Raw genomic sequence first — 17477 nt, 5'->3', positions numbered from 1 at the left:
AATTGTGACATATAATATGGAGAAAAATACTCTTAATTCTGGTCTTACTTAGAAGTAAACCAGTTAAGAATAAATATATGTTTTTAGGCAGTTTCAGGAGGTTCATTATAACAAATGTATTGAAATACTCTTTATATATACATACATATATATATATATATTTATATTATTTTTTTTCCCTGTTAATTTTTTGACAGCACTGGAGTTTGAGCTCAGGGCCTTATGCTTCTTAGGCAAGCACTCTACTATTCGAACCACACCCCCAGCCCTATCAACATAGTTTATAAAAGTACAGAATAAAACCAACTTTTTTACATCATATTTAAGTGAAGCTATCAGTTATATTTCCCCCCCATCAGTTATATTTTTTAAAGAAATACATTTTATGAAGGAAGGTGCTGATCTTATTTTTTTACCTTTTTGATCAATTTAGAAGAGAAACAGCAAACCACGCTCACAGAATGGTACTCGGCACAGGAGAATACGTTCAAGCCTGAGTCTCAGAGGCAGAGAGCCGTTCCCAGCGTGACCGAAGAGTACGACGTACTGGACGATGGTGGTGATGCAGTCTTCAGTCAGTTGGTGAGAACTTAACTGGCTTCAGGATGATATTTCAAGTGAAAATTGTATGGTCACACCTGTGAGTGGGTGATTGGTTCACTTCGTAACTGAAAAGTAATTCTCTTAGTTTATGTAAGACTACAACATATTTTTCAAAACAGCCTTTTCTTTTTGTTATTTTGTTGGCTGGGTATTGAAAGGACCTTATAAGCACTCTATTCCTGAACTATGTACACCCTGGTGTTAACATAATAATACAACCCTTTGTTCTTAAAGAAGTTTGTGAACATGAGAAAGTGTATAATACAGATATGCTTACAGTTTTATACTAGTGTTTAAAGTTCTCATGCATACAAGTTAATTATAATTAGTGGTTCATGCCTGTAATCAATGCTGTTTGAGAGGCAAAATGCAGGAAGAGTGTAGTTTGGGGCCAGCATAGGCAGCAAATTCTCAAGACCCCATCTCAACCAGTACCAGGTATGTCATCCCAGGTATGATGGGAAGCTTAAATAAGATAGTGGTCCAGGTTAACACCAGGCCAAACCTGAGACCTACCTCAGAAATAACCAGAGTGACAAGGGCTGCAGTTGTGGCTCAAGATGTAGAGTGTCTGCCCAGAGTTGAAAATACCAGTACTATCCTATCCCTGTTTCTCTACAAAAGAAGAATGCTTAAAAATTGTTGTTCAGTATAAAGAAAGCACATTTGAGTATGATGAGTTCTGTGACCATGCAAACTAGTGGTTCTTAGGCCTGGCCCACTTTGTATCACCTGAGGAGACTTTAAAGCCCTGAGGAATCTAGTCCTTATTAGCAGAGATACTGGTGTTCTTGGAGTGTGACGTGGCATCGCTGTGATGGGTGATGCTGCCTTTGACATAGCTAGCAGAGGAGGTATATCTAGCAATAGGTTTCAGAAGCACAGTGCTTGAGACTGGGTCATAGCTCTTGGTTTTCAAGCTTGTGCTCAGATAAAAGATGAGTGTAAGAACAATACGGTATGGTGAATGATAATGTTTGTTAGATAAAATCCATCTTTTGCTGTAATTCAGTAGTATCATATGACATAATAACACCGTGCCACATGGTTGTGCTTCTTGTGATCATTTTTCATTCTTTGCACGCAGTTTGGTAATTCATAATCTTGTTATTTTTTTTCTTTTTAAAAGACAGAAAAAGATGTGAACTGTCTTGAACCATGGTTAATAAAGGACATGGACTCTTGTCTCTCTGACATATGGCTACATAAAGACATCGATGCTTTTGCTCAGGTCTTTCACCTTATTTTAACTGAAAATGTTAGTGGTGAGTTTACTGGAATTTTTTATTACTCTTGCTGCTTGTGGTAGAAGTATAGTTTAACAACATGTATCATCTATAGTTTTTATTTACAGCCAGTAATTTGTTTTTAGATTACTTGTTTTAAATTTGTTAACTTAGGGTCTCCAGAATAGTTACATGAGGTCTGTATATACATGGTATTTATTTACCAAAAATGCCTTTGGTACTGTGTTGTATACACATGTACACATTATTATATTTCTCTCTGTATATTATATGCTCTGATATCCTTACCGTATTCCTTGGAAAGTAATTTCTTGGGTTCACAATGAGATTTATTATGTCAAAGGAAGCAAAACAGTGGGTATCTGGCTGGGCATGGTAGTTCACACCTGTAATCCCAGCTACTTGGGAAGTGGAGATAGGAGGTTCAGGGCCAACACAGGGAAAAGGTATTTGAGATCACATCCCTAAAACAAGCTTGTCATGGCGGCACAGGCCTGTGGTCCCTGCTATCAGGGGATACATTTAGAAGTATTATGGTCCAAGAACAGCACAGGGTAATCAGGATGGAACTCCATCTGAAAAACGAAGTAAAAGCACAGGAATTGAGGGGATGGCTCAGGTGGATGAGAGCCTGCCCAGCAAGAATGAGGTTCTGAATTCCATCCCCAGTATTGGAGGGAAAAAATTGGGTCATAACTTTTGCTCAGGATTACTCATTGAGTAAATGAAAGGCTTAGTTAATTTTATGAGCTCATGTTCGAATTCACATCTAAGTGCATTATGTCCTGTAATGTGCTTTCACTTATGACTTACCCTCATTTTCTTAGTTGATATTAATAACCAGAGTGCATTTCAGAACTCGGTAGCCTTCGAGGCAAAAAGACAGAATGAAAGCTCATAGAAAATCAGATTGGAGTTGAGATGTTAAGTACTTTACTCATCCAGGCTTTTCAGGATTATTGTAATTATTACTAACCATTCCTTTTTGAAACATTTTCTGCTACTTCTGAAAATTCATACATGACCTGTGTTCTTTCCATTTCCCTGCATACAACTTGTGGGTTTACTTGGCAGGATATTGTTGTTGTTTTTTTTTTCCTTCCTGATCTCTTAAGTGTGTAATATCCTAGTCTTCTCACTGATGTCATTTGACATCTCTAGTTAGATGTCATTAGGTGAGTAAAAACTGGGCATGTCACAAACTATTTTTTTTGTGTGTGTGTCAGTCATGGGGCTTGAACTCAGGGCCTTGGTGCTGTCCCAGAGCTCTTTTGCTCAAGGCTAGCAATCTACCACTTTGAGCCATAGCATCACTTCTGGTTTGGTTAATTGGAGACAAGAATCTCATAGTTTACTGCCTGAGCTGACTTTGAACCATGATCCTCAGATCTCAACATCCTGAGTAGCTAGGATTACAAGCATGAGCCACTAGTGCTTGGCTACAAGTACTTCATTTTTTTTGGGGGGGGGAGGAGAGGTACTTGTTCTGGGGCTGAATTCAGGTCCTGGATGCTATCCCTGGGCTTTTGTGCTCTACACTGGCGCTCTTGAGCCATAGTTCTACTTCTGGCTTTGTGGCTTTTTGGTAGATAATTGGAGGTAAGAGTCTCATAGGCTTTCTTGCTTCGGCTTCAAACCTTGATCTTCAGATTTCAGTCTACTGAGTAGCTAGAATTACATGTACGAACCTGGCCCAAACACTTTTTGATTCCCTCATTACCGCCTTCCTTCCTAGCCTATTCTTTCCTTCTTATTTTCCTTTTTAGTTACTATGACACTAGGCACAAAATCCATTTTTGTCAGTCATGGGGCTTGAACTCAGGGCCATGGACCTTGTAGCCTGTTTGGCTTTGAACCTTGATCCTCAGTTCTCAGCCTCCTTGAGCATCAAGAATTACAGGTGGGAGCTTCCAGCACCTGTCTTACTCCATCCTGGTTTTTTTTTTGTTTTCTTTCCATCCTGTTTTAGTAACAGATTTAGTAACAGATTTTCTTTCCATCCTTCTTAGTAACAGATTTCCTTGTATGATACAACACAAGGATTATATGCTCTTATATAAAAGGAAGCAAGTCTCAGGGATGGGGCTGGGAAGGTGGCTCAGTGGTAGAGCGCTTGCCTTGCATGCATGAAGCCCTGGGTTCGATTCCTCAGCACCACATAAGCAAAAAAAAAGAAAAGAAAAAAAGCTGGAAGTGGTGCTGTAGCTCAAGTGGTAGAGCACTAGCCTTGAGCTGAAGAGCTGAGGGACAGTGCCCAGGCCCAGAGTTCAGGCCCCACTACCGGACTAAAAAAAAAAAAATACTTGGGATGTTTACCAGTTTATCTTTTCCTCCCTGTAGTTGATTACAGACATAGTGAGACCAGTGCTACAGCTCTGATGGTTGCTGCTGGACGAGGCTTCACAAGTCAAGTAGAACAGTTAATCAGCATGGGAGCCAATGTTCATAGTAAAGCGTCAAATGGCTGGTAAGTCTGCAACACCCCGTGCTTTGTCTTTGCCGAGTTTGTCTTTACATGGAAAAGTATCATGTAATAATTGCTGATACGTCTCTACTTGAATGAGTAAATAGTTTTGAGTGACTTTATACTTGTAAGAAAATTATTTCTCATTTTAATGTCTTTGAATTTTGACAGGATGGCTTTAGATTGGGCTAAACACTTTGGACAGACTGAAATTGTGGATCTTCTAGAATCTTACAGGTAAAATGTCTTATACTGTTGCTAATTTATCTTCTTTAAAAGAAATATTAGCCATGTAAATCATAGAATGCATAAATGTAGGCTACTGACAGGTATATCCAGTGATTTTTTTTTTTTTTTTTTTTTGGGTTCGGTCGTGGGGCCTGAACTCTGGGCCTGGGCGCTGTCCCTCAGCAGCTCTTCAGCTCAAGGCTAGTGCTCTACCACTTGAGCCACAGTGCCACTTCCAGCTTTTTTCTTTTTGCTTATGTGGTGCTGAGGAATCGAACCCAGGGCCTCAGGCATGCAAGGCAAGCGCTCTAACACTGAGCCACCTTCCCAGCCCCTGTATAAGCTCTATTATGTCAATCTTTTTTTTTTTTTTTTTTTTTTTGGGTCCGGTTGTGGGGCCTGAACTCTGGGCCTGGGCACTGTCCCTCAGCTCTTCAGCTGAAGGCTAGCGCTCTACCACTTGAGCCACAGCGCCACTTCCGGCTTTTTTCTTTTTGCTTATGTGGTACTGGGGAATCAAACCCAGGGCCTCAGGCATGCAAGGCAAGCGCTCTGCCACTGAACCACCTTCCCAGCCCCTATTATGTCAATCTTATTTTGTGTGTGTGTGTGTGTGTGTGTGGAGACTTCTCGATCTGAGCTTTTTTGTTTATGGCTGGTGGTCTACCACTTGAGCCATGTCTCCAGTTCAAGCTTTTTGCTGATTAATTGGAGACAAGATTCTCATAGACTTTATTGCCTGGGGCTGGCTTTGAACTGTGATCCCCAGATCTCAGCCTCCGGAGTAGCCAGGATTATAGGTATAAGCCACCAGAGGGGGACTGGTCTTATTTTTCATTTTATTGTGAAAAATCTGGAGAGTAATTTCCATTTAAACATAATAGATATAACCCATGTATTTATATCTGTGTTTCCTCTAACTTCACTAACAGTGATGATGGACGAAAATGCAAGCTGTATACTGACAGATTGGAGGAGGTTGTGCAACTAACGGAAGCAAGGAATGTTTGCACCATATGTTTGGTAGCTAGGTAGATAGTGAGCAGGACTAGCAGAACTGCCAGTGAGAAACAAAAACCCACTTTAGTTGTAGAACTCCTTAGCTACCTGTTCTAAGGTACTTTAGATGAAGCACTGAAAGAAGAGTTAACAAGATCAGCAGAGTTGGTTAAAATTCTCTTAGGAAAATGAAGAGCTCCAAATTCCCCACTTCATTGCTGTCAGATGACATTCCAGTGCCTGCCTTATGTAGACTTTTAAAAAATTGACAAATACATGTGGATTTATTTTTATCAGTTTATCTTGTGTATACCTGGGGATGGAATTACTGGGGAGTATGGTAATTTTGTTTACCATTTAAGGAACTGCCAAAGAAATTGCTTTTCCAAATCAGCTATATTAACTACACTCCTAGCAGGAGTGTCAGAGGCTTCTCCTCTCCCCTCCTTCCCCTCCTTTCTCTCTCCCTCTTTGTTTTTCCCTCTCTCTGTCTCGCCCTCATTCTCCCTCTTTCTCTCCCTGTCTACCCCCCTCCATGTCTCTCCCTTCCCTCTCTCCCTTCCCCTCCATTTTTCTTCACTTATATGACCTTTTGACGGTGGCCATTGCTACTGCCTAGAAAGGAGTATCATTGTGGTTCTCATCTGAGGACGATGTTAAATATCTTTCTATGTGCTTTAGGTCATTAGTATCTTTCCTTTGGAGAAGTATCTACAGATTGGAATTTTCTTTTTCTTTTTCTTTTTTTTTTGGTCGGTCGTGGGGCTTGAACTCTAGGCCTGAGTGCTGTCCCTCAGCTCTTCAGCTCAAGGCTAGCACTGTACCACTTGAGCTACGGCGCCACTTCCGATTTTCTGGTGATTTTTATTGGAGATAAGAGTTTGACAGAGTTTCCTGCCCGGGCTGGCTTTGAACCGCAATCCTCAGATCTCAGCCTCCTGAGTAGCTAGGATTTCAGGTGTGAGCCACCGGCGCCCAGCCAGATTGGAATGTTCTAAAAGCACTTATTGCTGAATTTTGCCTGAAAAATGTCTTTGAAACTAAAACGTAAATCCGTATTACATCACATGATATCACTTACTCTCCTTAGATGTATTGAATATTTGAAAGACAAAGAAAAGTATTGGCTTTAAATATTACTCTGTGTGAAAAACACTGACTTGTGCCAGGCACCAGTGGCTCACACCTGTAATCCTAGCTACTTGGGAGGCTGATATCTAAGGATCACAGTTTGAAGCCAGCCTGGGCAAAAAAGTCCCTGTGAGACTCTTATCTCCAAAAAAACACTCAAAAACCCAAGTGGCCCAGTGGCTCAAGGTAGAGTGCTAGCTTTGAGTACAAATAGGCTCAGGGCCAGGGCCCTGAGTTCAAGCCTCAGAACTGGTAAAGAACAAAAACACTGATGTCTCTCTCTCTCTCTCTCTTTTTAAGTGCTTCATTGGAGTTTGGCAATCTAGATGAAAGTTCCCTGGTCCAAACAAATGGAAATGACCTCAGTGCAGAAGACAGAGAGCTCCTGAAGGCTTACCATCACAGTTTTGATGACGAGAAAGTAGACTTGGATTTGATCATGCATCTTCTATACAATATCTGTCATAGTTGTGATGCTGGTAAGTCCTGTCTTCAAGAACTGGATCTAATTGTTTTTTTTTTTTCATTGAAAATTAGTGTTGGATTGTACAAGTCTTTGTATAATTGCATTGAAAAAAGTCCATGGATTGTAATTTATGACAGGTGATCAGTGTTTGAAAACACATGAAGTAATTCCATACAATTAGTTGTTTCGATTGCTGTTAATTTCACAAGATTTGATATTAAAAAAATTATTCTCCAAGGTGCGGTCCTAATTTTTCTGCCTGGATATGATGAAATAGTTGGTCTCAGGGATCGCATCCTGTTTGATGACAAGCGGTTTGCTGACAATACACATAGGTAAAATTTAAAGCTTTATACTTGTTGCTTCGAATAACAGACTCGAACTGTAGTACATTTTCTCTTTCAATTGTCAATAGATATCAAGTCTTTATGCTTCATTCAAATATGCAAACATCTGATCAAAAGAAGGTATTAAAAAACCCACCTGCAGGTGTTCGAAAAATAGTAAGCGTCATAAAACCTTGTTTTTCCCATTTTTATTAGTCACAGTCCATTTTCATATTAATCATAAAGTAATGTTCCATTACAGATCCTTTCCACCAACATTGCTGAAACCAGCATCACTGTCAACGATGTTGTCTTCGTCATTGATTCGGGCAAAGTGAAAGAGGTGGGTTTTGATAAGTTGTTCTTTTCCTTAAATGAAGAAGATGGAGTTTGAGTTTTAGCAAATACTCATACAGAATTGACCTCAGTGGAAAATTTTATTTCTGGACGAATTTAATGTAGTTAATATTGATTTAACAAAAGTGAATATTGTACCTTAAATCAGTATATATGATCTATTTATTTCAACAAATACATTTTAGCTTCTTCTCACTAAGTACTAGAAAGTCAGTGAAATGTTTGTCCAGTTGTAGTGAAAATTTTGTCAAGAGTGTAGCGTTTTCATGGCATCCCTTTAGTTTTCCTTTTACCTATAGGCATTGTTGTATCTCCATTGCCTCGTGCACAGTTAGGTTGTTGAAAGGATATTCAGTTAGAAAGAACAGTGATGATGGGCTGGGAAGGTGGCTCAGTGGTAGAGTGCTTGCCTTGCATGCTTGAGGCCCTGGATTCGATTCCTCAGCACCACATAAGCAGGAAAAAAAAAGCCGGAAGTGGCGCTGTGGCTCAAGTGGTAGAGCACTAGCCTTGAGCTGAAGAGCTGAGGGACAGCACCCAGGCCTAGAGTTCAGGCCCCACGACCAGACCCCCCCCCAAAAAAAAAAAAAGAAAGAAAGAAAGAAAGAACAGTGATGAAAGGAAATAACAACAGCAACAGCAACCCACATAAACTATAGCGGTTCAGTCAGACTTACTATCTGTGTTTGTAAATAAAGTCGCCGCCACTCTTTTACCTCCTGTGTGTTGCTCCCTTGACACTACAGTAGCCTTTGGGTAATTGCAACAAGGACCTTCTCAAAACCTAAAATATTTATTTGCTTTCAATGTTTGGATAGCTAGCAACTACACATCCCTGGCTTGAGGTCGATCCATTCACTGAAAGAATAAAATTGATAGAGGTAACTGAGCTTTCAAGGGAGGAGATGGTAGAAAAATTAATTTCAGTGTAATTATTGGGAATATCTTAGAGACAATAAAGTTTTATTACAAGATTATATAACCCCTTGCTGCTGATCACATATATGGTAAATATGTGCACACTGGAGGGAAACTAGGAGGAGGACACAGAACTAGAGGGAATCAGGGAAAAACATACAACAGTGGGACCCATCAGCTGCACTGGACATTGACCAAAATGAACTAAGCAACTCAATGGCAGTGATGAGAGGGAGGGAACAAGTGGGAAAGAGGGAACAGTAGACTATGCAAAAGGAAAGGAAAGTACTAATCACCCGATGTGGAAGAAATAACTGTATTGTCAAAGCTCATAGAACTCAAACTTTATAGACCACGATAGACAATTTGCCCCATGAAAGTTAGAATGTGTTTGTGACTTTAAGCATCACTATCCCACAATAATGTGAAATTATGTAATCACAATAAAGAATTTGCATCCTTGCCCATGTAATTGTAACCACTCTGTACGGTATTTTCACAATAAAAAAAAAAGATTTCATTATAGTAAAGGAGGGATAGCTTTTGTTTCTCCTGTAATAGAACAGTAATGAATACTATTAGTAGTCATTGAGAGTTCAGGTGTTATTGCTCTAAAAATTATTAAAAGCTGATACAAGTGTGTTTTAATACTTTAGAAGTTAATTCCTTTAGGCATTACTTGTTTATCAAATTATGGCTTAAAAATGTAGTAGTGTCCTGTCTGGGAAGGTAGGTGGCTCAGTGGTAGAGCGCTTGCCTTGCATGCATGAGGCCCTGGGTTTGATTCCTCAGCACCACATAAGCAAAAAGAAAAAAAGCCGGAAGTGGCGCTGGGCTTAAGTGGTAGAGCGCTAGCCTTGACCTGAAGAGCTGAGGGACAGCGCCCAGGCCCAGAGTTCAGGCCCCATGACCGGACCCAAAAAATAAATAAAATAAAAACAAATTTTAGGCTTCTGATGGGAAACCTAAAATAGGTGGATTGTAGTTCAGGCGTGTACCTCGGCAAAAAGCCAGACCCTATCTCAAAAGTAGCCAGTACAAAAATAGGCTGGAGCCTTGGCTTAGTGGTAGACTGCCTGCCTGGGATGAGGCCTGGGTTCAAACCCCACTCTTACCCCATCAAAAAAGCAATATAGTCCAGGCGCCAGTGTCTCAGGCCTGTCATCCTAGCTACTCAGGAGGCTGAGATCTGAGGATCGCAGTTCAAAACCAGCCCAGGCAGGAAAAGTCCCCGTGAGACTCTTTATTTCCAATAAAACAGTAGAAAACCGGGAGTGGCACTGTGGCTCAAGTGGTAGAGTGCTCGCCTTGAGCTGAAGAGCTGAGGAACAGTGCCCAGGCCCTGAGCTGAAGAGCTGAGGGACAGTGCCCAGGCCCTGAGCTGAAGAGCTGAGGGACAGTGCCTAGGCCCAGAGTTCAAGACCCACGACCAACCCAAAGAACAAAAGCGATATATATACCCAGAAAAATCTGGGTTTTTCAAAAATCCGTAGCCTCTTTTAATTTTAATTAAGCTAGTATTTAAACTTAGTATGGTAAATAATGTTGATAAAATGTCTTGCTCTTCTTTAATACCTTTGTATTTTAACAAAAATGATCTAAATATTGCAGAAATCCTTTGATGCATTGAACTTTGTAACAATGTTAAAAATGGTGTGGATTTCCAAAGCTAGTGCTATTCAGCGGAAAGGCAGGTAAGTACATGATTCATGTGCACGCACAAATCACCTGTAAAACGGAAGCATTTTATATGTATGGCATAAATATCATATGTGGCTCCTATAAGGGTTAGCTTCACGTTAGCCTTAATTTTTATGTCCTCTCCGTAAAGCAAGCCATTTAAAATGTCTTTTCAAAAGATTTTCAGATTTGAAAATATGTAATATAGCCTTCACTAAGAGGCAAGAAACTTAAACAGAAGCAAAAACTCTATAACATTTGCAATAAAGGACGTGGGCTGATTTCTACTTTAAAATAAAATAAAGATCCAGGTTCCAGTGGCTCACATCTGTAATCCTAGCTATTTAGGAGGCTGAGATCTGAAGGATTTCAGTTCAAGGCCAGCCAAGGCAGAAAAGTCCCATCTCAGAGGCAAAGTTGGGTGAGGTAGAACACAGCTGGGGTAGGAAGTGAGAAACAGAAGGCGCACAGTTAAGTGCCCACCTAGGCAGGAAGCAAGGCACTATCTCAGTAATAGCCAGTGTATTGCCAGCGGCTGTTCAACAGATAAAAGATCAGTATATACAGAACTCAAAAAATAAAACAGCAAATGAACAAACAGATGCCAAACAGGCAGTTCTCACAAGCAGAAGTCAAATGGCTAATAGATACGTGAGCAGACGTTTATCACCTTTAGCCATAAAGGAAATGCAAATCAAAACCACTCAAAAAAAATCAAATTTAAAAAAAAAGGAACAACAACAAACGCTGGCAAGGGTATGGGGCAAAAGGAACCCCACATACTGTCAGTGGGAATGTAAACTGGTGAAGTCACTATGAAATCCATATAGAGGTTCCACAAAAAACTAAAAGTAGACTTACCCTATGACCCTGTTACACCACTATTGGGCATATATCCAAAGGAGAGTAAGGTAATTTACCAGGAAGATTGCTGAATATCTATGGTTATGGCAGCTCTGCTCACACTAGCCTAACATTTAAAATCAGGCCAACAACAGATGAATGGATAAAGATGATGTGGGGTATGTGTACATGTGTGGACATATATACACATGCAGACACACATTATGGTATATTACATAGCCACAAGGATAAAGGAAATCACATCATTTGTAGGAAAATGGATGCAATTGGAGGAAATATTGAGTGAGACAAGGTAGTCCCCTATAACAAAATATTATATGTTTTCACTCATATGTGGAAGCTAGACCTAAAAGACAGACATTACTACTTTCATTCATAAAAGGGACAGATGAGGGTATCATGGATTGTTATAGCAGTGGTGGAATAAAGTGGATGATAATAAGTATTAAGGTGTGATATCGGGGGTCAGTTGTATGTCTGAGGGCTGGCGGGTAAAGAATAGAGTAGAATCAAGGATGTTAAACAGCTGTCTGTGCCAGACAATTGATAGTGGTTGACATTGTTGTGAGATGGGGAAAGTGCAGGTGTTTATGTTGGGAAGAAGTAACTTCTACCTGAGTTTGGGTTGGTTGGAGAGTGCCCAGTGCTGCTGTCTCAGGCTTCTAAAGCATTAGCCTGCAATCAGGGAAATTGGGAAAAGACCACCTAGGATAGAAGGAAACCAAAGCAAGGCAGAGAGAAAAGACATGCCTGGAGGAATGGTAGAGCAGAAGTCTGAGGCACCACCTCAGGGAAACATCAACATCCATGGTCCTCCCAGATGACATGGGTCTGTGGGGGTGGGATAAATGGCAGTTCTGTGTAATTTGCGCAACTCCATCACAGTGCCAGAACATGATGCCTGACAACAGCTTAGCAAAACTGACTGAATTTAAGTTGTCAAACAGGTATTCATACTTGGATTTTGAGTTGCTTTCAAGTGTGTGGTACTTCTTTTGTTTTTTACCACAGTCCTAGAAAGTGTATCAAGAAGGTGGTGTTTATGAATCTCAGTAAATTAAATAATGAGTCCGAGACAAGGAAAAGAATTTGTAGATCCCAAGGCATCTAACTCAGATGTCTTGCTCCTGATTCATCCTAAACGATACTGCCTTTCTAGTTTATATTCCTTCTACTTTGTTTGAGTTTTAATTTTGTGTTTTATTTTTAAGAGCGGGGCGATGTAGACCTGGAATTTGCTTCCGTCTGTTTAGTAGACTACGATTTCAGAATATGTTGGAATTTCAGACTCCAGAACTTTTGAGAATGCCATTACAGGTAGAAACTTACTTAATTCTGAAAGACTTTGGGGGTCTTTGGGTGTGCGGGGGTGAGGGAGGAGAAAGAACATTTCACCTTCTGCCAAGTGGACTTCCAGAAATGGCAAGATGGTAAATATTATAGAAGGTAGATATAGCCAAAACAAAATTCTTTTTCTATGTAGGAAAAGTTAATAACCTTTAAAATTTTAAAGTTACTGGAGTTCATTTAAGTTATGGGATACTTATTAGTGTTATTTTGTACTGTAGCAGGTGAAGAATCATAGCTGCCAGTGTTGACCTTGAAAATGCTCAGCAAAGGAGAAATTAGATTTTTTAAGTTCCCACACCTGAAGCAGTGGCAAAACTAATTGTGCAACAGCACTATTTATTTCAGAAGTTGTGGAACACAGTCTAGCCCTTACTGTTTTTCTTGAAGTTTAACAGTCATCCACTGTGTAGTTTCCAGGGAGGACTACCAAAAGTTTATCAATTTAATTCTTTACTGTATTAGGCTCGATGCTTGCTTCCACATGTGTAAGAGATACAAAATCATGTTTTTGGCATCCAGGTACCTAATAGGATTTCCCACTTCCTCTGTGAGATTAAAAAAATTTTTTTTTCTGAGTTGGAGCTGAAAATTCTTAACAGGAGACTAAATTACCGGCTCTTTCCTGTGTGTGCAGCTTTATTGCTTGCTTTCCCGCTTGTCTCATAAAAATAAGAATGAGTAGCTTTAGTTTCTTGAGCACATCTTGTATATCTGTCTCTGTATTTCTTACCCTTGTTTTTATGGTAACTACTCATTCTTCACCTCTTAAAACATCATGGACTTCCCTTTCTGTTCTTTGCTGAGCTTGGTAAGTCTCCTTTTATCTGTTTGGTTCCTGGTACCCTCTTACAGCACTTAACTAGTTGTGGTTGGCAAATGATTAGTTGTTCAGGTATGTTTTTGATGTTAAAACAGTAACTCCATGAGGGCAGGCGTTTGTCCTCTTCCTTTTCTCCAACTTGCTTCTTCGGGCCTTGCATCTAGAAAGCACTTACATATTAGTTGGCTGGTTAAAAGGTTCTAGAGCATGTGGTAGTGAAAAGGGGAAAGGGGGAATGACCTTTGGGGAGTGGCTCTGGGGGTCGTGTGCAAGGACTGCATGAGGAGGTGGCCAGAGGAGGCCGTGGTCATTTGGGTCTGAGCTGACTGAAGATGATTACCCAAGGCAAAGAATGAGTCCAGGTTTCACCGAGAGACAGTGTTGGCTCTGCTGTGTGCTCTAACCAAGAACACTGGTCAGGGTTTAGGAACACATGATTTCTTGAAAAATAACAGCATTCCAGTCATTTTAATTTACTTTTTTGCTGCTTTAATGTTCAGGAGCTTTGTTTACACACCAAGCTGTTAGCCCCAGTGAATTGCACCATTGCTGATTTCCTGATGAAAGCCCCCGAGCCTCCGCCAGCTTTAATTGTAAGAAATGCAGTACAGATGCTTAAGGTTGGTGTCCTCATCACTTGGCTCACCTGACTCACTGTTTTACCTGAACATTGAAACCAAATGAGAGTATGTCTTTGTTTCTTAAAAAAAAATTCCTTAGTTGATCATGTACTTTAAAATCATACTTTTATAATTAATAGCAGGTAAAGTAGCAGGTATAATGCTAAAGTAGCTACCATATTTTATGAGATGTGGTAGCAATGGTATTTCTCAGATTTTGTTTTTTAAGTAAGCATCTTTTGGACATGTCAAAATCTCTCTTCCGTGTTAGACAATAGATGCCATGGACGCCTGGGAAGATCTGACGGAACTCGGGTATCATTTGGCTGACTTGCCAGTAGAGCCCCATCTTGGCAAGATGGTCCTGTGTGCTGTTGTTCTGAAGTGTCTGGACCCCATCCTTACAATTGCCTGCACACTAGCGTACCGGGACCCTTTCGTTCTGCCCACGCAGGCCTCTCAAAAGCGAGCGGCCATGCTGTGCCGGAAGCGCTTCACTGCGGGCACCTTCAGTGACCACATGGCTCTTCTCAGAGCATTCCAGGTACTTCACTGCCTCTCCTTCCTGCAGGCGCCAGGGGAACGCACTTGCTCTTCCTGCAGGTGCTGGTGAATACTCTTCTAGGCCACTCTTTCAGGCAGTGTCAACCATAAGAAGCAAACAAATAATGATGGCAATTCCATTAAGTTTGCTTTCTTTATGAAGTCACATTTTATTAGTAGTCTAGAAAAAATACCTGCTTGCTGTTAGTATGTTAAAATTATCACAATATTTTTCTATTGTATTTTTCCCTCATTTTTTTCTTATAGGAATATGTGTATGTGCTTATATTTACTTATATTCTTGTAGTTATTTTTTGGATAATGAATTCCTTATATTTGAATCATGTCTTGGGCAAGGAAGGCTGTAAAATTTTAATTTAGACCCCTTGTATATTAAAGATACAGAACAGAGCTTGAATAAGAATTACCTTGAATTTGAGTAGAGTACAATGGGACTTACTTGTAATCCCAGCATTTGAAGGTTGAGCCTAAATAATCATGAGCTCAGGTCCAGCTTGGGATATATAAAATGAAAACCCACCTCAAAAAACAAAACAAAAGCCAGGCATTGGGGGCTCACACCTGTAATCCTAGCTATTCAGTAGGCTGAGACCTGAGGATCACAGTTCAAAGTCAGCCCAGACAGGAAAGTCCATGAGACTCTAATTTACCACCAAAAAGCCAGAAGTAGAGCTGTGGCTTGAATTTGAAATCAAATTTTCTGATTGGGGTGTTTTTTTTTTTTTGGGGGGGGGTCAGTCGTGGGACTTGAACTCTGGGCTTGGGTGCTATCCCTCAGCTCTTCAGCTCAAGGTGAGCGCTCTACCGCTTGAGCCACAGCACCACTTACGGTTTTCTAGTGGTTTATTGGAGATGAGTCTCACAGACTTTCCTGCTCGGGCTGGCTTTGAACCTTGATCCTCAGATCTCAGCCACCTGAGAAGCTAGGATTATAGGCATGAGCCACTGGTGCCCAGCTTGGTTTTTGTTTTTTTTTAAAAACTGTTTTCTTGAAAACTCAAGACACTATGCCAAGAATTTAATTTAATTTAATTTTTTTTTTTTTTTTTTTGCCAGCCCAGGGGCTTGAGCTCAGTTGCCTGAGCATTGTCCTTGAGCCTCTTTGTACTCAAGGCTAGCACTCTACCACTTGAGCCACAGCACCACTTACAGCTTTTTCTGAGTACTTTATTGGAGAGAGAAGAGTCTTATAGACTTTTCTGCCCAGGCTGGCTTTGAATCTCGATCCTCAGCTCTCAGCCTCCTGAGTAGCTATGATTATACGTGTGAGCCACCGGCACCTGGCTGGACAGCTTCTTAATACTTAAACTCTCTTGAATGTCTTATAGACCTATAGTTTTAAATTTTCTCTCTTCATTTATAGAAAAAGTACTCTTCAAATATATAGGATATTTCTGATATGTATATAATGTTAAAAAGTAATTGTGAGTTCTTCTATACTATTGAGTAGTGGATGACTCACTGTAACTAATGGGGTTGAAAACTTCCCACATTTTTGTGCAATAGAATCACCTTAAAGATCTGAGAAGGTATTGCTTTACAAAGCTGGTCCTTTAGGTTACTGACATTTAGTTTTCATTGGGATTTTACAGAACCAGCAGTTGAGTATATTTGAGTATACTATATTTGAGTATACTATATTTGAGTAAATTCTGTTTGATCATGAAGTCTTAGACTAGTTGAAAAGTTAGGATAAGAATTGACTTTTAGTGATGAGGGGAATGTTTTCAGCTTGTTTCTTGATCAGGAAGTGATTGGTGTTTCATTGTTTTGTTTTTGTAGGCATGGCAGAAAGCACGGAGTGATGGATGGGAGCGAGCCTTCTGTGAAAAGAACTTTCTTTCACAAGCCACCATGGAAATAATTATAGGAATGAGAACACAGCTGCTCGGTCAGCTTAGAGCATCAGGTACAGATCCTTCCCAAGGAGTCTGTGTTAACTACAGTACCCAGCTTATTCCTTATCATATGACATTTGTAGTGTAACCTGATGCCAGCCTCTGTTACTTTATAATACTGTTTATGAGCTGATTTATAGACATCCATGTGACCTCAACATTCACTTGTTGATGAAAAAGATGATATCGCAGAAGATGTAGTAGAGAAATGTGTGAATAGAATCTATATTTTTTGATACTCAGCAATTTACACAGTAGTTGTTGGTAAAGATTACTTTGTATTCTTTTTTCGATTAATGGTTTTTTGTTGTTGTTTGGTTGGTTTGGTTTGGTTTGGTTTGGTTTGGTTTTTCGGTCGTGGGGCTTGAACTCTGGTCCTGGGCTCTGTTCCTGATCTCTTCAGCTCCAGGTGAGTGCTCTACCACTTGAGCCACAGCCCCACTTCTGGTTTTCTGGTGGTTCATTGGAGATAAGAGTCTCATGGACTTTCCTGCCCAGGCTGGCTTTGAACCATGATCCTCAGATCTCATCCTTCTGAGTAGTTAGGATTAAAGGCGTGAGCCACCCGACACCCCGCAGGCTAATTGTTATTTTTAATTCTAAAAGGAACAGTGTAAAATTTTAAGTAGATTGATAGGAGTGGTGTTCCTTAAAGTATGTTTTGAATTCTGAAACAAATATAAGTTATTTGAAGGTTGTTGATTCTTTTCTACAAGGGGATTTTAATGTTATTGTTTCCTTCTAGAATCACTTCTTTGATTTCTTTTCCCCCTAGTAACATAGTACATTGAAGTGCTAGTCAAAAGAAAAACACTAGAGCCTGGATTCATATATTAGCTGTACTACAAAAGTAAGAGAAAAAAGGACCGGAGGATTTAGAGTTGTCTCAAATGTTGGGAAATATGAAAAATTATTGAAATTTGAGTGAGCATATGTTTGTTT

At 40.1% G+C, this 17477-nt stretch overlaps 1 protein-coding gene across 3 annotated transcripts in view; it reads left to right on the top strand.

Annotated features, from left to right (window-relative positions):
* LOC138803592 (3'-5' RNA helicase YTHDC2) overlaps positions 1-17477 on the top strand; it is a 50575-nt gene that overhangs the window by 20264 nt on the left and 12834 nt on the right. For all 3 annotated transcript variants that reach the window (XM_069987649.1, XM_069987650.1, XM_069987648.1), the window contains exons 9-21: positions 434-582; positions 1733-1868; positions 4191-4317; positions 4486-4551; positions 6973-7151; positions 7377-7473; positions 7554-7641; positions 7727-7807; positions 10351-10433; positions 12495-12600; positions 13954-14073; positions 14345-14617; positions 16420-16546. In XM_069987649.1, coding sequence (XP_069843750.1) covers positions 434-582; positions 1733-1868; positions 4191-4317; positions 4486-4551; positions 6973-7151; positions 7377-7473; positions 7554-7641; positions 7727-7807; positions 10351-10433; positions 12495-12600; positions 13954-14073; positions 14345-14617; positions 16420-16546 — 1632 coding nt within the window. The remainder of the gene's footprint in view (positions 1-433; positions 583-1732; positions 1869-4190; positions 4318-4485; positions 4552-6972; positions 7152-7376; positions 7474-7553; positions 7642-7726; positions 7808-10350; positions 10434-12494; positions 12601-13953; positions 14074-14344; positions 14618-16419; positions 16547-17477) is intronic.

Source organism: Dipodomys merriami, unplaced genomic scaffold (assembly GCF_024711535.1).
Source record: "Dipodomys merriami isolate MVZ:Mamm:240054 unplaced genomic scaffold, mDipMer1.0.p SCAF_342, whole genome shotgun sequence".
NCBI lineage: Eukaryota > Metazoa > Chordata > Mammalia > Rodentia > Heteromyidae > Dipodomys > Dipodomys merriami.
Note: the sequence above shows the minus strand (reverse complement) of the source record. Positions and strands in the feature narration are given on the sequence as shown.